The 22,899-nt window shown below is 44.3% G+C and overlaps 1 protein-coding gene across 2 annotated transcripts in view; it reads left to right on the top strand.

Moving 5' to 3' along the window:
• Positions 1-20,461, top strand: part of ETF1 (eukaryotic translation termination factor 1) — a 311,645-nt gene extending 291,184 nt beyond the window's left edge. For both annotated transcript variants that reach the window (XM_063928292.1, XM_063928293.1), the window contains one exon: positions 18,733-20,461. In XM_063928292.1, the coding sequence (XP_063784362.1) occupies positions 18,733-18,815 (83 nt within the window). In that variant the 3' untranslated portion in view covers positions 18,816-20,461. The remainder of the gene's footprint in view (positions 1-18,732) is intronic.
• Positions 20,462-22,899: the final 2,438 nt, after the last annotated feature.

Below are 22,899 nucleotides of genomic sequence, written 5' to 3'. Positions count from 1 at the left end.
TATCCAGCATGCTTATTCATCGGCAGGATTGCTGGTTCCTAAAGTACAGGCCCACTCAACTAGATCGGTGGGTTCTTCCTGGGCGGCTGCCCGGGGTGTGTCTGCTTTGCAACTCTGCCGAGCAGCTAATTGGTCGGGTTCAAACACGTTTGCTAAGTTCTACAAGTTCGATACTTTGGCCTCTGAGGACCTTCAGTTTAGTCAATCAGTTCTGCAGGAACCTCAGCACTCTCCTACCCGGTTTGGGAGCTTTGGTACATCCCCATGGTACAGGTTGAGTATCCCTTATCCAAAATGCTTGGGCCCAGAGGTATTTTGGATATCGGATTATTCTGTATTTTGGAATAATTGCATACCATAATGGGATACCATGGTGATGGGACCCAAGTCTAAGCACAGAATGCATTTATGGTTCATATACTCCTTATACACACAGCCTGAAGGTCATTTTAGCCAATATTTTTAACAACTTTGTGCATTAAACAAAGTGTTTGTACATTCACACAATTCATTTGTTTCATATACACCTTATACACACAGCCTGAAGGTCATTTAATACAATATTTTTAATTATTTTATGTATTAAATAAGTTGGAGGTACATTGAGCCATCAGAAAACAAAAGTTTCACTATCTCAGTCAAAAAATTCTGTATTTCGGAATATTTGGATATGGGATACTCAACCTGTACTAATGTGGACCCCAGTATCCTCTAGGACGTAAGCGAAAATAATGTTTTAATTACCTACCGGTAAATCCTTTTCCCGTGTGTGTGTGTGTGTGTGTGTGTGTGTGTGTGTGTGTTCGTTCAAATCTCACCACTGTTCTGTTACATCCTTGCTCAGGATATGTCCGTCTCCTCGGGCACAGTTTCTAGACTGAGTCTGGTAGGAGGGGCACAGAGGGAGCACACTATTGAGTTCTTAAAGTGCCCAAGGCTCCTAGTGGACCAGTCTATACCCCATGGTACTAATGTGGACCCCAGTATCCTCTACGGACTACTAGAAAAGGATTTACCGATAGAGAAAAAAATAAATAGGATTTTAATTACCTAACGTCCTAAGTGGATGCTGGGGACTCCGTAAGGACCATGGGGAATAGCGGCTCCGCAGGAGACTGGGCACAACTAAGAAAGATTTAGGACTACCTGGTGTGCACTGGCTCCTCCCTCTATGCCCCTCCTCCAGACCTCAGTTAGAATTTTGTGCCCAGCTGAGCTGGATGCACACTAGGGGCTCTCCTGAGCTCTTAGAAAAGAAAGTAATATTTAGGTTTTTTATTTTCAGTGAGATCTGCTGGCAACAGACTCACTGCTACGAGGGACCTAGGGGAGAGAAGCGAACCTACCTGCTTGCAGCTAGCTTGGGCTTCTTAGGCTACTGGACACCATTAGCTCCAGAGGGATCGAACACAGGCCCAGCCTCGGTCGTCCGGTCCCGGAACCGCGCCGCCATCCCCCTTGCAGAGCCAGAAGCAAGAAGACGTTCCTGGAAATCGGCGGCTGAAGACTTCGGTCTTCATTAAGGTAGCGCACAGCACTGCAGCTGTGCGCCATTGCTCCCCATGCACACCACACACTCCGGTCACTGATGGGTGCAGGGCGCTGGGGGGGGGGGTACCTTACTTGGCAAATTACCACATAATATAGTCATTAAGACTATATATGTGTAAAATCCCCTGCCATAACTCCATACAAAAGCGGGAGAAGTCAGCCGGAAAAGGGGCGGGGCTTTCTCCCTCAGCACACTGGCGCCATTTTCCCTCACAGCTCCGCTGGAAGGACGCTCCCCAGGCTCTCCCCTGCAGTTTCCAGGCTTCATAGGGTAAAAAAGAGAGGGGGGCACTAACTTTAGGCGCATTCTGTATAATATTAGCAGCTATAGGGGAAAAATCATTGTGTGTAGTGTGAATCCCTACATTATATAGCGCTCTGGTGTGTGCTGGCATACTCTCTCTCTGTCTCCCCAAAGGACTTTGTGGGGTCCTGTCCTCAGTCAGAGCATTCCCTGTGTGTGTGCGGTGTCGGTACGGCTGTGTGATGAGGAGGCTTATGTGGAGGCGGAGCAGGTGCCGATAAATGTGATGTCACCCCCTGCGGGGCAGACACCTGAATGGATGGACATGTGAAAGGAATTACGTGACAGTGTCAACTCCTTACATAAAAGGTTTGACGACATAGCAGATGTGGGACAGCCGGCTTCTCAGCTCGTGCCTGCCCAGATGTCTCAAAAGCCATCAGGGGCTCTAAAACGCCCGCTACCTCAGATGGCAGACACAGATGTCGACACGGATACTGACTCCAGTGTCGACGACTATGAGACTAGTGTACATTCCAATAGAGCCACACGTTACATGATTACGGCAATGAAAAATGTGTTGCACATTTCTGATATTACCACAAAAAAGGGTATTATGTTTGGGGAGAAAAAACTACCAGTGGTTTTTCCCCCATCTGATGAATTAAATGAAGTGTGTGAAGAAGCGTGGGCTTCCCCCGATAAGAAACTGGTAATTTCTAAAAGGTTACTAATGGCGTACCCTTTCCCGCCAGAGGATAGGTCACGTTGGGAGACATCCCCTAGGGTGGATAAAGCGCTCACACGTCTGTCAAAGAAGGTGGCACTACCATCTCCGGACACGGCCGCCCTAAAGGAGCCTGCTGATAGGAAGCAGGAGGCTATCCTGAAGTCTGTATATACACACTCTGGTATTATACTGAGACCAGCTATTGCTTCAGCATGGATGTGCAGTGCTGCAGCTGCGTGGTCAGATTCCCTATCGGAAAGTATTGATACCCTAGACAGGGACACTATATTGCTAACCATAGAGCATATTAAAGACGCAGTCTTATACATGAGAGATGCACAGAGGGATATTTGCCGGCTGGCATCTAAAATAAGTGCAATGTCCATTTCTGCCAGGAGAGGATTATGGACTCTGCAGTGGACAGGGGATGCAGATTCTAAAAGGCACATGGAAGTTTTGCCTTACAAAGGTGAGGAGTTGTTTGGGGATGGTCTCTCTGACCTAGTTTCCACAGCAACAGCTGGGAAGTCAACATTTTTACCCCATGTTCCCTCACAGCCAAAGAAAGCACCGTATTATCAGGTACAGTCCTTTCGGCCTCAAAAAGGAAAGCGGGTTAGATCTGCCCAGAGGTAGAGGGAAAAAGCTGCAACATACAGTCAGTTCCCAGGAACAAAAGTCCTCCCCCGCTTCCTCTAAGTCCACCGCATGACGCTGGGGCTCCACAGGCGGAGCCAGGTACGGTGGGGGCCCGTCTCAAGAACTTCAGCAACCAGTGGGCTCGCTCACAGGTGGATCCCTGGATTCTACAAGTGGTATCTCAGGGGTACAAGCTGGAATTCGAGACGTCTTCCCTTCGCCGTTTCCTCAAATCTGCCTTGCCAACAACTCCCTCAGACAGGGAGGCAGTGTTAGAGGCAATTCACAAGCTGTATTCTCAGCAGGTGATAGTCAAGGTACCCCTCCTTCAACAAGGACGGGGTTACTATTCCACAATGTTTGTGGTACCAAAACCGGACGGTTCGGTGAGACCCATTTTAAATTTGAAATCCTTGAACACTTGTATAAAAAGGTTCAAGTTCAAGATGGAATCGCTCAGGGCGGTTATTTCAAGCCTGGACGAGGGGGATTACATGGTATCACTGGACATCAAGGATGCTTACCTGCATGTCCCCATTTACCCTCCTCACCAGGAGTACCTCAGATTTGTGGTACAGGATTGTCATTACCAATTCCAGACGTTGCCGTTTGGTCTGTCCACGGCACCGAGGGTATTTACCAAGGTAATGGCCGAAATGATGATACTCCTTCGAAAAAAGGGAGTTTTAATTATCCCGTACTTGGACGATCTCCTGATAAAGGCGAGGTCCAGGGAGCAGTTGTTGGTCGGGGTAGCACTATCTCGGGAGGTGCTACAACAGCACGGTTGGATTCTGAATATTCCAAAGTCACAGCTGGTTCCTACAACACGTCTACTGTTCCTGGGGATGGTTCTGGACACAGAACAGAAAAGTGTTTCTCCCGGAGGAGAAAGCCAAGGAGCTGTCATCTCTAGTCAGAGGCCTCCTGAAACCAAAACAGGTGTCGGTGCATCACTGCACGCGAGTCCTGGGAAAAATGGTAGCTTCCTACGAAGCAATTCCATTCGGCAGGTTCCATGCAAGGACCTTTCAGTGGGATCTGTTGGACAAGTGGTCCGGATCGCATATTCAGATGCATCGGCTGATAACCCTGTCTCCAAGGACCAGGGGGTGTCTCTGCTGTGGTGGCTGCAGAGTGCTCATCTTCAAGAGGGCCGCAGATTCGGCATACAGGACTGGGTCCTGGTGACCACGGATGCCAGCCTTCGAGGCTGGGGGGCAGTCACACAGGGAAGAAACTTCCAAGGACTATGGTCAAGCCAGGAGACTTCCCTACACATAAATATTCTGGAACTGAGGGCCATTTACAGTGCCCTAAGTCAGGCCAGACCCCTGCTTCAAAACCAGCCGGTACTGATCCAGTCAGACAACATCACGGCGGTCGCCCATGTAAACCGACAGGGCGGCACAAGAAGCAGGATGGCGATGGCAGAAGCCACAAGGATTCTCCGATGGGCGGAAAATCATGTGTTAGCACTGTCAGCAGAGTTCATTCCGGGAGTGGACAACTGGGAAGCAGACTTCCTCAGCAGGCACGACCTCCACCCAGGAGAGTGGGGACTTCATCCAGAAGTCTTTCAGCTTATTGTAAACCGTTGGGAACGGCCACAGGTGGACATGATGGCGTCCCGCCTCAACAAAAAGCTAGAAAGATATTGCGCCAGGTCGAGAGACCCTCAGGCAATAGCTGTGGACGCTCTAGTGACACCGTGGGTGTACCAGTCGGTTTGTGTTCCCTCCTCTTCCTCTCATACCCAAGGTACTGAGGATAATAAGAAGAAGAGGCGTAAGAACTATACTCATTGTTCCTGATTGGCCAAGAAGAGCTTGGTACCCAGAACTGCAAGAAATGATCTCAGAGGACCCATGGCTTCTGCCGCTCAGACAGGACCTGCTGCAGCAGGGGCCCTGTCTGTTCCAAGACTTACAGCGGCTGCGTTTGACGGCATGGCGGTTGAACGCCGGATCCTAAAGGAAAAGGGCATTCCGGAGGAAGTCATCCCTACGCTGATTAAAGCTAGGAAAGAAGTGACCGCAAACCATTATCGCCGTATATGGCGAAAATATGTTGCGTGGTGTGAGGCCAGGAAGGCCCCAACGGAGGAATTTCAGCTGGGCTGTTTTCTGCACTTCCTACAGTCAGGGGTGACTATGGGCCTAAAATTGGGTTCCATTAAGGTCCAGATTTCGGCTCTATCGATTTTCTTCCAGAAAGAACTGGCTTCACTACCTGAAGTTCAGACATTTGTTAAGGGAGTGCTGCATATTCAGCCCCCTTTTGTGCCTCCAGTGGCACCTTGGGATCTCAACGTGGTGTTGGATTTCCTAAAGTCGCATTGGTTTGAACCACTTAAAAAAGTGGAACTAAAATATCTCACGTGGAAAGTGGTCATGCTGTTGGCCTTGGCTTCGGCCAGGCGTGTGTCAGAATTGGCGGCTTTGTCATGTAAAAGCCCTTATCTGATTTTCCATATGGATAGGGCGGAATTGAGGACTCGTCCCCAATTTCTTCCTAAGGTGGTATCAGCTTTTCATTTGAACCAACCTATTGTGGTGCCTGCGGCTACTAAGGACTTGGAAGATTCCAAGTTACTGGACGTAGTCAGGGCCCTAAAAATTTATGTTTCCAGGACAGCTAGTGTCAGAAAAACTGACTCTCTATTTATCCTGTATGCACCCAACAAGCTGGGTGCTCCTGCTTCAAAGCAGACTATTGCTCGCTGGATCTGTAGTACGATTCAGCTTGCACATTTTGCGGCTGGACTGCCGCATCCTAGATCAGTGAAAGCCCATTCCACGAGGAAGGTGGGTTCTTCTTGGGCGGCTGCCCGAGGGGTCTCGGCTTTACAACTTTGCCGAGCAGCTACTTGGTCGGGGTCGAGCACATTTGCAAAATTCTACAAGTTTGATACCCTGGCTGAGGAGGACCTAGAGTTTGCTCATTCGGTGCTGCAGAGTCATCCGCACTCTCCCGCCCGTTTGGGAGCTTTGGTATAATCCCCATGGTCCTTACGGAGTCCCCAGCATCCACTTAGGAAGTTAGAGAAAATAAGATTTTACTCACCGGTCAATCTATTTCTCGTAGTCCGTAGTGGATGCTGGGCACCCATCCCAAGTGCGGATTGTCTTACATAGTTATTGTTTAACTACAGGGTTATTGTTGAGAGCCATCTGTTGAGAGGCTCAGTTATTTTTCATACTGTTAACTGGGTATAGTATCACGAGTTATACGGTGTGATTGGTGTGGCTGGTATGAGTCTTACCCGGGATTCCAAAATCCTTTCCTTATTGTGTCAGCTCTTCCGGGCACAGTATCCTAACTGAGGTCTGCATAGAGGGAGGAGCCAGTGCACACCAGGTAGTCCTAAATCTTTCTTAGTTGTGCCCAGTCTCCTGCGGAGCCGCTATTCCCCATGGTACTTACGGAGTCCCCAGCATCCACTACGGACTACAAGAAATAGATTTACCGGTGAGTAAAATCTTTTTTGCTCCAAATGCAATAATAAGCTCACACTGATGATGCTTCCTTGTGAGAGGCTTGTGCTGCGAAGATGGGTCAATCTAGCTCCTCTTAGAACACCAGTTACCCCCCTTGGGCGGTAGTGCTCTCAGGTACTGTCACAATTACATAGTGAATTTGCTGCAATGCATAAGTCTCGGGAGGCTTTTGATCTCACACAGGTGTCTGGATCGCCTTCCACTTCTGTTGCTGCTTAACCACCTTGGGTTGCTGGTCTTGCCAAGTTGGTAGGTCTGACACAACTTCTAGATCCTTCTGCGAAACAAAGGCATCTATACAACATATGAGGAAGAGGCCCTTGCCTTTTAGTCCTACAATCGGATGAGTCGGGAAGAACTCGTGTCCCAATACGAAGTAGAGGAGGACAATCGCGCGTTTGGGGAAATCTTAAATTGGAGGATTTATCTCCTCAGGATTCCGCACATGGGGTAGAACCCCTTATTTTGGCAGTGCAACAGACATTAAACATATCTGACACAGTGGCACCGGATTCGCCAGACAACTTTATTTCTCTCAAAAACTCAATGTTCAACTGTCGGGCTTGGGGAAAACCCTGATAAGCGTTTTCAGATGCCGAAGAGATTCCAGGCAAATTACCCTTTTTCCAACCTCGATGACGGAAAAATGGGAACCTCCCTACACCCACAGGTGGTTTCATTGGTTTCAAGGCTGTCAAAGAGTAGGGCATTACCAGTCCTGGGGGCTATGATTTTGAAAAACCTGTCTGACAGAAAAAAATTAGACACTACTTTAAAATAGAGATTAGCGGGTTCGGTTCCCTGAGAACCAAACCCTACCGGACTTCACTACCCGAGCCCGGCTCTGGTTTTCCCGCCTGACTCGGAAACCAGAACGAGGCAAAACGTTGTCATACCGCTGTCGGATTCTCACGGGTTTTGGATTCCATATAAGGAGCCGCGTGTCTCAGTCAGTGTGCGGAAGGGTAAGTGGGGGTGGCGATTCCAGTGCGGTCTTCTGTTGCTCAGTCCAGTGTAGTGTCTTATGCTGCATCAGTCCAGTCACAGTGGTGGTGTCCTCTGCTGCAATAGGTCCAGTGCTGCTCTATAAGTCCAGTCCATTGCAGTGGTGCTGTGGTGTCCTGCATCAGTCCAGTGGTGGTGTCCCTGTGCTGCCGTGTATGTCCAGTGGTACTGCCGTATAACTCCAGTACAGTGGTGCTGTCCTGTGCTGTATATTATTTACTCCAAATAAAGGGGTTGTTAATATTTAATCCAAATAATTTTTACATGGTTTGCCCTGTGTCGTATAGAGGTACGCTCTCCTTTGCTGCATTTTGTTATATAATGCTGGAAAAAGTGTAGAACAAAAAATTTGGAGGATAAAATAGGTAAAGATCAAGAACCACTTCCTCCTGCTGCTGGGAGCCGATCGTCATCCCAGATGGGAAGTCGGAAAACCACTTGTACTACTTCAACTAAGCAAATGACTGTCCAACAGTCCTTTGCGAGGAAGATGAAATATGACAGCAGTCATCCTGTTGCAAAGCGGATAACAGCTATGTTGGTGTTAGGCATGCGTCCGGTATCTGCCATTAGTGCAGTGGGACTGCAGTGCCAACCCTAGATGGGCCAGGTTTTTGTGCCACATACTTGTGTTGCTTAGCCATCCAGCTACCTCATTGCACCTCTTTTTCTTCTTTGCATCATGTGCTGTTTGGGGCCTATTTTTTTAAAAAAAAATCTGCCATCCTGTCTGCCACTGCAGTGCCACTCCTAGATAGGCCAGGTGTTTGTGCCGCATTCTTGTGTTGCTTAGCTTAGTCATACAGCCACCTTGTTGCATCCTTTTGGTCTAAAAACAATGTTGTGAGGTGTTCAGAATAGACTGGAAATGAGAGGAAATGAATGTTGTTGAGGTTAATACCGTAGAATCAAAACTCCCCCCAAATTCTGTGATTTTTACTTTTTTTTTAATGTTGTTTTTTTTTTTTTTTTTTTTTTTTTTAAATCATCCTGATCCAAAACTAAAACACAAAAGGGTGGTTTTGGCAAAACCAATCCAGATCCAAAACACGAGCATGGAACCAGAACCAAATCACAAAACACGAAAAGTGCCCGTCACACATCTCTACTTTAAAGTCAGTCATTACGGCGACTCGAGTGTCGCTTAGACAGACATTAGTCAGCTCCTGGGTTTATAAGGCAGTAGAACACTGGGCCACAGTTAATCATGGATCGATCTACAGGCAGGGGTTTTGGTCGACTGTTTTTTTTTTTTTTATTTGGCAGAGCACATTAAAGAATCTGAATTTACTTAGGTGAAGCTGCTAAAGATAGGTTAATTCCAGAACACCTGCATCTGCTATTGCAGCTAGAGCATTGTAGCTGCATTCATGGCAGGTGGATGCAGAATCCAAGATAGCTGTAGAAGCTCTTCCATTTGCCAGAGAGTACCTTATTGGTAAGGAATTAGACAAGTGGATTGAAAATCCACTTGTCTCCTAACTCTGACTACACATACAAGACGTCCCTATGCGGGGACTTCCTTTTTGTTCCTTTCAAACAGCACAGGTCTTTAGAGCAAGAGGAAAGGCTACACCTCAGAGAGGTGGAGGATGTGGTAAACTGCAACCAGTTGCCTGTCGCCAGGAACCTAAACTTGAGGAAGAGACTGTGGCATGATGGGCTACCTTCCTACCTGAGAGTATCCACGGTGGGGACCCGCCTTTGAAATTTTCAGGATGCTTGGGTTCTTCTGTCCACGGATCTTGGTGTTCGCAGTCTCGTTTCCATTGGATACATACTAGATTTCAAAATTTTACCGCCAGCCGACAAGTTTGCCTGTAGCGCAAGACAAAAGAATTGCCCTCCAGGGGTCAATGCTATCCCTGATGAATTCAGCAGTGTTAATGACTGTTCCACTTAACCAAAGGAAGCAGGGTTTCTATGCGAATCTTTTTGTAGTTCTAAAACGGTCTGATCGGTAAGACCAATCCTGAACTAAAGTCCCTGAATCAGTTTATCTTATCGATTTTCAAGATGAAATTGATCGCTTCGGTCCCCGAAAGATTACAACCCATGGAATATCCCCATAGATTGTAGGCTTGCGAGCAGGGCCCTCCTCCCTCTTTGTTTTTACCCAGTTTTGTCTTCTAATTGTGTCCAGTTGTAAAGCGCAACGGAATTTGCTGCGCTATATAAGAAACTTAATATTTGATAGATAAATATCTAGTATCCCTGAATATAAGGGATGCCTACCTACATATCCGATCTGGGAACCACGACAAGCGTTTCTCAGATTTGTGATATAACAGGACCACTTTAATTTCAGAGCCTTACCATTCAGACTGTCTACAGCTCCCAGAGTATTTACAGAAATCATCTGTCATTATCGTTCATCTCAGGTCATTGGGAATTACAATCATCCCTTACTTGGACGATCTGCTAATAAAGGTGCCATCTGAAGTTCTTCTCCAGGAGCAAAGCGCTACTGGATGGCACCCATGTTCTCTGCTCAAGGGCGGTAAAAACAGTTGACAACGGGAATGCTGTTGCCTATGTAAACTCAGTCGAGCAGCAATGCGGGAGGTTGCATGGATTCTACATTGGGCCAAATGCAACTGTCGTTCTTTCCGCTGTGTTTATTCCAGATGTTGTCATCTGGGAAGCAGACTACCTCAGTTGCCAGGATATTCATCCGGGAGATTGGGTTCTGCACAAAGTTTACAAAACACCAATGCGATGGGGTTGCCCACAGGTGGACCTCATGGCATCAAGACTGAATAATCAACTGCCTGGGTACGTGTCCAGAACACTGGATCCTCAGGCAAAAGCGGTGAATGCTCAAACGGTTCCTTGGCCATACAACCTCGTCTACCTGTTATCACCATTTCCGCTGCGTCCCCGTGTTCTCAAGAAGATCGAGAGAATTGGCCTCTGTGATTCTGTTGGCACCAGATTGGTCTCGGAGGGCTTGGTTTTCCAACCTGCGCTCCCTTCTGGTGGATGATCTGTTGCCACTGCCTCTACGTCAGGATCTGTTCCACAAGGGTCCTTTCGTTCACCCCGATTTACTGCAACTGGGTTTAACGAGGTGGCTATTAAGGCTGCCATCTTGAGCTGTCATTGAATTCCAGATGCTGCTATTCTCACAATGTTGCAGGCTAGAAAACCAGTTACAGCAGCCCATTACCATCGCATATGGCGTTCTTATGTGTCTTGGTGCAAACGTCAGTTTTCTGACTGGGTCCTTTCGACTGTCCCAGTTTATACTTTGTCTTCAAGCAGGCTTGGATTCTGGACTCCGTGTTGGATCTCTGAAGGTTCAAGTTTCTGCATTGTCAATCTTCCACCAGCGCAGATTGGCTCTTCTTCCAAAGTTCAGACTTTTTTGCACAGAGTTCTAAGGGTACAGCCTTCGTTTTTGCCGCCCAGTCGCCTTGGGACTTGAATTGCTTGCTTTCTTCCAGTGTAGTTTCTTTGAGCTTCTAGGAGGTAGACCTCAAATACATTCTTTTTACTGGCATTGGCTTCTGCTCGGAGGGTTTCAGAGTTGAGTGCTTTGTCCTGCAAACCACCTTACCTCATCTTCCATGAAGACAGAGCTGAATTAAGGACACATTCGTCTTTGCTTCCGAAGGTCGTTTTTGCTTTCCATATCAAAAAGCTGAGTGGTCCCTTCATTATGGGATAATTCTGGTACACCTTCTCGGGATGTAGTTCGAGCTTTCAATATTTATGTGGCCCAAAAAGCGCCCTTACAGAAGCCTGATGCTTTTTGTTCTTTATGATGCACCCTGCCGGAAGCAGGTGCCATGGATCTGTATGACTATTCGTCAGGCTTAACTTCAAAAAGCTCAACGGCCACCGGTGTCCATTTCTGCTCATTCCACACATTCTACAGGGGTGACATGGGCTGCTAGTTGTGGAGCCACCACAACTCAACTCTGCCGGGCGGCAACTTGGTCTCATATTCATACTTTTTTGTGAAGTTTAACAAATTTGAAACGTGTGACGCTTCTGCTTCTAGTTTTGACTGCCTTGTATTGCAGGTTCCTAAACGGTTTCCTGCCCAGGGGGCAAACTTTGGGACGTCCCCAGTGTCGGCATGTTCCAGTGTCCCCTAGTGGCTGATTGAGAAAATGGGGTTTTGGTACTTACCGATAAATTTTCTCTGAAGCCAAAGGGGACACTAGACACCTGCCCAGCGCTGTTCACTTGCCTCTGTCGTTGTTCACGTTTGAAAGTGTGTATTGTTCATGTGTGTTTTTTTTTCTCTCCTCGTTCTAGTATTTTCTCCTCATTCGTTCCGTCTCATATCAGCTAATTCTTAACTAAGGGCTGATGGGGAATAGAGGGGGAGGATCTTTCACACTACTTTCAATTTAATGTGCCAGGCTCCCTGTAGCCACCCATCTATACCCCAGTGTCGGCATGTTCCAGTGTCTCCTGTGGCTTCAGAGAAAAGGATTTATCGATAAGTACTAAAATCCCATTTTTAATTTTTTTTTATATATATATTTTTTTAATTTATCAAACTTTTGATCTAGGGGTGCCTTGAAAAAATACTGATGCTCTAAGGCGTCATGATTCAATAAAGTTTGGGAACCACTTGTATATGTACATTTTTGGAATATTCAGTTTCAATAACAGAACATGAAGGTATCCACCTAATTGCTGACTTGTGTATACAAAATTTCTCCGGCAGGGTCCACAGGTTATCCACAGGATAACAATGGGATATGATGGAGCGACAGCGGATTTGCACCAATCAGTCAAAGCTTTCCGGCCTCCCAGCATGCAACGGGCCCATCCATATATCCCCGCCCCCTGGTTCAGGCAAATCAGTTTTTTTGTTTGGTGCGGCAGGAGCCGGACCATGGTCAGAGGGCTGCTGTTTCTTTAGCAGCCCTAAGCTTTCTTATTTTATTTTTATAGTCTTACTATTTTTTGAGTGATCTTTCTAAACAGCGTCTTATACGCATATTGGAAAGAGTCGCTCCAACAACTCTCCGCCGGGTCGCGACAACGCTTACCCACGAGTACAGTGCTGTTTCGGCTGGCGGCTGTGTCGGATATACTAGCAGGTCTAGTAGATGTTACCAGGCTGTGGCCGGAATACGGTGAGAAGGTAAGGCATCGATTCTGCTTAGTAAGGGAATACGGACACAGCCGCACTGTATTGGGAAGAGACTAGCAAACAGCAGCTGACACGCCGCCATCACGGGTGCTCCAGCGCTAGGCCTTAGGGATCTTAGGCACCAGGAATAGCATGAGGCTGCGTTCCCTAGGGTTGATGTCAGCAGTGGGGAGTCGGATGCTCTCCTGGTCTCCCCTCCCCCCGCTTCATGACCAGTTTCCGCAGAGTCTTCCGCCATGAACTGTTTCCTCGCTTCCGTCTCAGACGCTACTAGCTACACGAGGAGACCCGGTCGCAGCATAGGCTGCTATGTGACCGGGGCGTCTAGCGCATAATGGACTGACACCTTGCTTACTGTATAACACTGACATAATAAAAGAAGGCTTTGAAGCATATTGGACCAAATTTTAGGCAATATAATAATCTTTTAAAAGGATATCGTTATACATATTCAGTGCATTATAATATAACATACATTAAAAGTTATCACTAAATACAGACGGATCATTTCTAACTGTTTTTTGTCAGTGTTTATCTCAACAGCACAGGAATGTCCTGGTACATAAGATACATGTGTGTCGAGTTTACAATTGGATACATGGTTAGCCAGAACCAGTTATTGTATCCATTTAGAGGGTAATGCAATATACTGAGAATTTTACAGAACAAATTACTCTGGCTTAAATACAGTCACTATTATTTGCATGGATGTATGTTTACTGGCATATAAAATATACACTACAATAAAGGAGAGTAAGGAAATAGAATAATACATTGGGATTTTTGAAATACTGTATACAGAAATATTGGAGCTTAGAACATTAATACTCATTATAAGAGTATAATAGAAATATATAAAAGACAGCACACGATTTGGTTTTCAATGTTATTATTTTTCACACAGACAAAAAATATGTCTAAATTTTCTCACGTTTTTCTATTTCTTCATTGTTTTTAATATTTCGCTTTGTATGACCTTATATTTAGGTCATAATACCGCATGTGAGATCACAAATAAAAAATATATTCCGCGTGGGTATTGGTAGTTTGTGTTTGAAATATTTATCAAATAACAAATATAATAAAATCAAATTCTTTATTGAAGATATACATAATATAGGTAAATGGGATAAAGTGCACCCAGACAAACTGATCCCTGTCACAAGCTTTTCTCATACTTAATTTTTGGATCAGTGGGTAGCACCAATGTTCTGATGTGATTCTATGTACAGTACACTAGAAATTAAACATACAATCACTTACATCAACATTAATTATAATTAGTTCGGGTGCGGGATATCATCTCTCTGACTTTACTATATGTCTGTTTAGTCTGTCTTGCAGATCCTCAGTGCTAATGCATGGGGGGTCGGGTGATTATCGTTTAAAGATTACGGTCACAAAATTGTGTAGTATACTGTGGAAGTTCTGTTTATAATGTATAAGAGTGGCAAAGGTGAGGACACATTATGTTTTACAAAAGCTGTATTGTCCTCTCATGATCTGGTTCAGGAGGATTCATGTGCATAGTGTTTAGCTTCAGCAGAAATACAAGGCAAATTCAGGTACAAATGTCTCTTCCTTGGGCAATATTTGCACACATTTTATCCAATAAGCTGAATGGATAAGCTCTTCAGAATACTGTACCAAGTAGAACATTTACATGCAGAACCACCTATGGTGTACCACTTCCAGCAGCAGCTTCTCAGAGCAATGGTTAGTAAAATCTTCACATTCACAGGCTACACATGATTGAATTCATTGGAAAATGAAAGTCCAATTTATTCTACTTAATTTTACAAAAAAGAGGTCGGTCTCAGCTGGAATATAGCTGAGCTAAATAAAGCATTGAGGGAGCCTGGTTAAAAACCTAGGCACCTGTATTTGAACATCCTAAAAACCTGAGTTTCCTGAATCCGATAAGCTGACCGAAATCAGGGAAGAGGTTGGGGTTGTGCCCAAATAAAGGTTAGAATCCTAAGAAATTGAATTCGAATACCTTCTTCCAGTTGGGGATGTTTAAAAAGAGGTGGCTCCTAAAGTAGTTATGCAAGTGATCTTCTTTATCTTTGCTTTCCCTGTCTAGGTCAGTCATAGGGCCAAGCCTTGGTTTTGACTTAAATGGCAAAGACAGTGGTTGCCTGGGCTAATGCAATTGAATGAGAATCTTTTCATTAACGGTAAAGTTCTCATATATTGCAATGATCCTGTGGAAACACCAATATATTGGCATTGTTTCCTCCAGGGCCTTGGCCTCAATCATATCTGCACGCAGAGCAGTTTTTGGCTGGAAGGTGGAAGCTGATTCAGAATTTAGGAAAGGTTCTGAATCATTGTCCTTTCTGGAAAGTTTTTCTTTGGTAAAGAATTAAGAGATTCTGAAATCAGGAGCAGACTCCAAAAAAGCAACTTTCTTCCACATACAGTTTTAAATTTAAAGTTTTGTTTTCGGCCACTGGGGTTGATTCCTAAGAGGACTAATAAGACATGGGACAGCCAAAAGTCCAGTTGGATCTACAGCTATATCACACTGGATAGGCCCAAACTCATCTGAGTTGGGAAGATAAGCAGTGTTGAGCCTGGTTGATACTCTGATGCGAGACCATCTGGTCAGGTGCTGTAGAAAGATAAGCCATCAGTAGCAGGGTATAGGCCTCTGCCTGGGACCCCAGGCTGGGGGGAGGGGAGGGGGGATTTCTTCTGGCATACAGTTCTGACACAGCACTAGGTATGTTTTCGCCTTCACTGCCATCTCGGGTAGAGATGAAGAATAAGGCTTGCAAGAAGCAGTTCAGATATTGCTTCAGCAGGGATAGTCATTTCAATTCCTCTTGCAAACAAAGACAAAGTTTTTACCCCAACCTGGTAAATTCAGAAGCCTAATGGGTCATTTGGGCCTAGGCTCAATCTCAAAATGATGAACAAACAAATTTGGATCCTCAGTTGCACTTGATATCGTTATGTTTCTTATATTTGGCATAGAGCCAGGGGATTAAGGCTAACCCTGGATCTACAGGATGCTTACCTTCAGGTGCTATATCACTGTCCATCAGTGTTAAGGGTTTGCTATCTTCCAACTGCATTTTTTAGTTTTAGGAGTTACCTTTTCGGTTAGCCTGACTATTTAACAAACATATGAAGGTGAGCACATCTTATCTCCGCTAGCAGCAAAGAATTTTCTCAGACCTACACGATCTTTAATCCTGGCAGACAGAGATTACCTTTACGTCCTCTGCAACAGACAATAACCTGTATGCAGAGGCACAAGTGAATCAATAATGAACCATTAAGTGTCTCCAGTTCCATCACATTGGACGATTCACTTGTGGGCTGTACTGGATCAGGTCTGCAAGAAGTAAATTTTACCTTACAATGAAATATCCAGGGTGTAGTCTAGTATTCAAGTTTTTGTCACACAGTCAAACGGATCCATTCACGCAACAAAGCGGGTGATGGGTTTGATATCTGCATTGAGTGAAGTATGAACAATTCCTCTCAACGGCTCTGCAGCATCTGAATTTTACCAAATAGAATCTACAGTCACACCACACTAAATGTGTTTGGGTTGGTACTTGGAGGAACCACCTGGGAATACAAGGTGCTGTAGGTAATTATGGAAGGCTTTACATAATGAAAACGAAATGGTACTTACGATAAAAGTAAGAAGGTCGTCAGCCTGGTGGAAACAGGCATCCCAGCTGGACAAAGGGAAATCCTTTTGGATATCCGATTAGAAAAATTCTGACACTAAGGAACCAGTGTCAGGAAGGTTGTGTTCCCAAAGAAGTAGGTTGTATGCCAATTAAAGGTAGATCCTTGGGCAACACATAGGACACTGGTTTAGGATTAGGAGAGTCTTCAAGAAAAACCAGTCCATTGCCATGCGGACTATGCACGTACCTCAACATCAGGAAGGAACTTGCAGCCGAAGAGCGATGAAAAAGGTAAAGCACATACTAAGATGGGCAGAACTTCATCGTTCAACCGGGTCCGCTATTTTCATTCCGGGAATCCTAAATGGGGAAGCGGACCTTCTCAAGATGACACACCATTCATGAAAATGAATGGGCTCTACACCCGGAGGGTTCCAGATTTCGGTGAAACTACAGGTGTTTGTCGGAGAGAGAGCTCATGGAGTTTTTGTCGGAACAACAAAGTGCTCACACAGGGGTCAAAAACAATGGATCCCAGAGTGATCTTTGTGTATGTCTTATTGGTGAGATGAGACTTTCTTCTGGTTTTGATGTTTCTCTAATCACCCTATTACCAGGTAGTGAGAAAGCTAAACCGGAAAACCAGCAGAGAATGGCAATGGATACTCATTTCTGCTCTCTCAAGGTCCAGAACTACTGACGCAGGGTCCTGGTTATCACAGACAGCTGGATCTATGATCTTTGATGGCATGGCCTTGATACATTTATCCTGAAGGTAACAGGATGTTTGCAGCAGGTGATTTAAACAAAAAGTCAGAACAAGGAACCCTTCCTTAGCTCGTCTTTATCACCAAATATGGCAAGCCTATGTTCAGGCTTTCAGTGAGGTTGGATCTTAGATCTTTCAGAGTTCTGGGGTCTTAGCTTACTTTCGGGCACAAATGGATAAAACTTTGAAGGCTGCTCCCTTGGAAAAGCAAGGGTTGGTATTGACTGTAGGGTTCCAAAACTAAATAACTTACAAGATGTGCATACATTTTTCCAGGTGATGTGGCGCATTCAGCCTTTGGTGCCGTGGGACTGGTGTTAGTCCTTAAAGCCCTTCAAGTTACCCAATTTGAACCATTTGTTAAAATGGATCATAAATGTGTTTTCTACTGACTAAGGGGTCAGCTAGAGGAATATCAGACTTATGGGCATGGTCATTTTGTTCCCCATTTCTGGTCTTTATCCACATAAACCAGTTCTCAGAACTAGGTTTGGGTATATTTCCAGGGTGATGACGAAGTTCCACGTTAACAAGGAAAATATCCGGGTTTTTCAGGTTCCGGGCCTCGCTGCGGGAGATGCATCACTAGACGTGATCCGTGCATAAGGGATCTACGTGTAATATACCAGTGTCATCAGGGAAGAGATTCCCTCTTCATTCACTATGGATTTTATAAGAGAGGATGGCAGGCTGGTAAGCAGATGCTGGCAAGATAGCTTCAGAGGACAATTTTAGAAGCATATTCTCTAAGCTGATCTCCCTATTCTGGCTTATTTCTCTGTTCATTCTACCCGTAAGGTAGGTCTTTTTGGGCAGCACAATGTGCTGCCTAAACAGAACAGGGTTGTAAGGCAGCCATATGGTCTGACGTTACACATTCAGTAGACATTATGCCTTGAATACCTTTGCCTCTCACAATGCTGAACTCGGGTGTAGGATTCTCCTATGCATCAGGAGCGTCCCCATTACTAAGCTACTTTGGGAAATCCCATTGTTATCCTGTGGCTAACCTGTGGACCCTGCCGGAGAAATATACGTTATGGTAAGAACTTATCGTTGATACCGATATTTCGCCCAAGTCCACAGGTTCCACAGGGATTCCAACCTGACACCTGATTTGAGGATCCTTTTTACGGACTAACCTCTTCCTTCTCGTACGGAAGGGTGTGCATGTGGGTTCTTCTCGCCTGATTAGGGTTCTACATAATGCTCCTGCCTTGAGCTTTGGAATACAACTGATTTGCCTGAGCCAGGGAGTGGGGATATATGGACAGGCGAGTTGCATGCTGGGAGGCCGGAAAGCTTTGACTGACTGGTGCAAATCTGCTGTCGCTCCATCATATCCCATTGTTATCCTGTGGAACCTGTGGACTTAGGAGAAATACCGTTAATTTTGATTAAGGTACTCTCTCTCATTACCTTTCCTTCCTGTTGAATGTATTTGTGTAGTATAGGTATGTGTATATTCTACCTTACAAATTTTCTCCTTTTCATTTATTCAGTGTCTTGGTTTATTTTACTACAGGTATCTTGCGGTACAGAGTGGATTTTCAAGGAATGGAATACAGTGGAGGAGATGATGAATTTTTTGACCTTGATGACTACTAGGTAGTCGACATGGGTCTGGCAGAGTGTGCCTAACCCTCCAGCATCCAACCCAAGCAGAAATTTCATGGTGGAGAACGCAGATCCTTGCCTTAGAATTAAACATTTCCAGTACTTTCTCTATAAGCATTGGATATGAGAAATGAAACCTTTTTTTTTTTTTTTTGGTCTGTCATGATGCAAATTAAACCGCAAGGCTCCCTCGTGATGCCACTTGGACAACTTTGACAGTAATCCGTTTCTACTTATGAGGAAATCATTTTGTCTTGTATTTTAAGAAAAGGATTTTTTTTTTAAATCTGGCTGATAGCTTGCTTTAAATATCCATGCAAGTTTAATACACCATTATGCTTTTTTTATTCTACGTCATTGTGGAGGAGGGGTTAAAAACAACATTGTTAAGCCATCCATTTATATTGTTTGAATTTTCAAAATAAAGAATGGACGAGTACACAATTTCCACTTAAAGATGTATAGCAAAAATACATTATTTATCTGCTATTTAAATTAGTGAATATTCACAGTTCTAAAAAAACATGCACATTGACCAAACTTGTGGGAGAAACGGCACCAAAGTGACGTTTCAAGCTTGCATTAGCATGAGGATATGCAGTATCATCCTTGCATGATACGTGTAAAATTACTAAACTCTTAAAAAACAACCTACAGATTGCACTGCTTTCATTCATCTACCTTACTGCAAATCTGACTGGTCTTAACACTCTAATGTCTAATACCAATAATGAAATTTGTATGTAGTAGCCAACTCTCACAACTACAACATTGTCTAATATTAATAGTGATAAATATGCAAAAGTTGAAACTTCTGACCTCCACGTCTTTGAACTGGTTTCTCAGTTTAATTTTATTAATTTGTTTTAGTCATTTTTGTGACTTTATTTTCCTTACCTAGTATGGATATTTACTGTCATAGGTCAGTAAGTCTCATTTGTTTAGTTTCTTTCAGTTGTGTGCTTCTATAATCATTTGACACAGAAGCTTTGAATATACAGTGTGCAAATTCTCTTGCATTTTTTTTAGACACTGTCAATTTGCTACTTAATCCTATTTAAATGAAAACAATCCACAACTCACTCTGGACGGTCCACTTATACTGGTTTCATTTTTATCTTTGTCTAAGTTCACTAAACCTATTGTAACATTGATTTTCTTTTTTTAATGCTGCATAGACTTATGGTAATTGTAAGTTGGATTTTACTGTCCCTTTTAAAGACAGTCCTGTTGTACTTATTTTGTAGTACTAATGGCTTCCAAAATAAGTGTTTTGCAGTGTCCTCATCCTTTGGAATGAACAGTTTCAATACAAGGGTCTATTATATAAGTTTTCTAAGAGAAAAACCATTGGATGTAAATTTGCATTGACTTTGAAAGCTCTACCTATTCCACAGTACTATTTAGAATATTTGTTTTCTTTAATTTTTTTTTCATTTAGCTATATTTGGAATTGATGCCAAATTTTTGTATTTCTTTAATGTGTTATTTTCAGTGGCACATCATATACATATATGTACAAATACAATGGAGTACAATTCTTAACAGATTTCCTCAAATGAGTATTCCCAAGCAGTAATAACTTGGTGTTGTGATGTACAGAAATGGAGAAAAGTATTAAACCATATTTAAGAATAGTTTTGAGCTTTGTTTTTATTGCATTCCTCTTACTGCCCCTATATATATATATATATATATATATATATATATATATATATATATATATATGTCTTCATCAATTGGTTGTTGAATATAGCAGTATTGCAGTTACTGGCTACTATAAATTGAACACTAATATTCTGATAATACCCAGTTCCCTATATAGCAGATATTTCAGTGTGAAGTGACAGATTAGATTTAAATTTTAGGCAACATTTGAAACTATTTTTACAGATCTAGAAGCAGATCATAGCGTGTGCGCAGCGGTCGTTCGTCACATCTTCCCATCTGAAGTACTGCACGTCACATGGGATGATGTAATGAATACTGCATGCTGTAGCAATACAATGCGCTGTTAGGGCACATTGTTCTAGAGTTTTCACAGCCTAACTAGATTATCTGGTGAAGTTATGTTACATATTAGAAATTTAGTATAGTTTGCATGTCGTGTATATATAAAAGATTTTGGCACGTCAAATTAAATAACTAATTTGCACCACATATTCCTGCTTGCATTAAATACCAAAGAATAAAGACTGGGTGAGCAACAACTACCAGTTATCATTAACCAAGCAAGACTAATAAAAATGACACAATCTGATTCTTAAATCTGCTGAATATAGTAAAATTATCAGGGGACTGGTAAAACGCATTTAACCAGAATGGACAGAAGTGAATGTTGTCAAACTAGCAAATGAATCAGATGTGAACAAAGTTTTCCATTCAAGTTGCTACATGGACTCCAGTATGTCTTTGTAATTCAGCAGTGGTGCAAGCTTGAGAAGTGTACAATATTTACACTAGGGAGGGAAATGTGTATATGTTATGTGTAGACTTGCCAGAATGCATTATTAGACTCTTTAATGAATCGTGGTCTTTCTGGAAGCAAATTCTGTTCAATACAATATGAAGTAAAATATGTTTAGTGATAAAATCCTAAATGTCTGGGCACAACCACCAAGCTTGCTATGATCATAAAAGCACTTTTGCTCAAAGGTCCATGCAAACGTGCTAGTTATTTTCCCATTTAAGCGGTCATGCAACATTTGAAAAGCAGTCAACACTGGAGGAATTACTTGAACACATCCTAATCCTATTTTGTATCCGTTACATTTATTTCTCTGTCCTCCACAGGGGATACTGGTGGAATTTTTTTTACTGTGGGGTATAGATGGGGTTCTATGGAGCCGGTGCACTTTAAATTTCTCAGTGTGCTGGCTCCTCCCCACTATGCCCCTCCTACAGCCAGTTTAGAATTTTGTGCCCTTACAGCCAGGCACAGCTCTGGAGGTTAGAGAATATTTATTTCTCTTGCGTCCTAGAGGATACAGAGGTCCACATTAGTACCATGGGGTATAGACGGGTCTGATAGGAGCCATGGGCACTTTAAGAACTTGATATTATGGGCTGGCTCCTCCCTCTATGCACCTCCTACTAGACTCTGTTTAGGACAGGGGTGGGGATGACATGCGGTTCGTGTGTCACGCTGTGAGGGGCGCGCTGAGCCACTAATGAAATACCCACACTGGCAAACTAGCTTACAGGGGTTCTAACCCACTGTTAAGCAACAAACATACCTCAGCCAGTATAAAAAAAAACCCGGGAAGACCGTGCGCCATTACGGGGGTGGGGCTTCACTGAGAGGATCCAGCAGCTCACCAGCGCCATTTTCCCTCTGCAGCTCTACACAGACAGACAAGCAGGGAAGCGCAGCCCCTCCACAAGGACTCAAGCTTGCCTCAGCAGTACCAGGGGTCATAGCACAGGGGGGGAGCAATATTAGAATACAGAGTCCTTTATTACAAATGCTTAGTTTGCGACCCAGCTGCAATATAATTAGCTATAAGGGCGCTGTGTGGCTGGCTCCATCATACTCTGTCTCTCTAGGGGGCTCTGTGGGTTAACTGCTTTTCTCTATCGTCCTAAGTGGATGCTGGGGTTCCTGAAAGGACCATGGGGAATAGCGGCTCCGCAGGAGACAGGGCACAAAAAAGTAAAGCTTTACTAGGTCAGGTGGTGTGCACTGGCTCCTCCCCCTATGACCCTCCTCCAGACTCCAGTTAGATTTTGTGCCCGAACGAGAAGGGTGCAATCTAGGTGGCTCTCCTAAAGAGCTGCTTAGAGAAAGTTTAGTTTAGGTTTTTTTTTCTTTACAGTGAGTCCTGCTGGCAACAGGATCACTGCAACGTGGGACTTAGGGGGAAAGTAGTAAACTCACCTGCATGCAGAGTGGATTTGCTGCTTGGCTACTGGACACCATTAGCTCCAGAGGGATCGAACACAGGCCCAGCCGTGGAGTCCGGTCCCGGAGCCGCGCCGCCGACCCCCTTGCAGATGCTGAAGCGTGAAGAGGTCCGGAAACCGGCGGCTGAAGACTCCTCAGTCTTCATAAGGTAGCGCACAGCACTGCAGCTGT

Source organism: Pseudophryne corroboree, chromosome 6, assembly GCF_028390025.1.
Source record: "Pseudophryne corroboree isolate aPseCor3 chromosome 6, aPseCor3.hap2, whole genome shotgun sequence".
Taxonomy (NCBI): domain Eukaryota; kingdom Metazoa; phylum Chordata; class Amphibia; order Anura; family Myobatrachidae; genus Pseudophryne; species Pseudophryne corroboree.
This window is presented reverse-complemented; position numbering and strand designations above follow the sequence as displayed.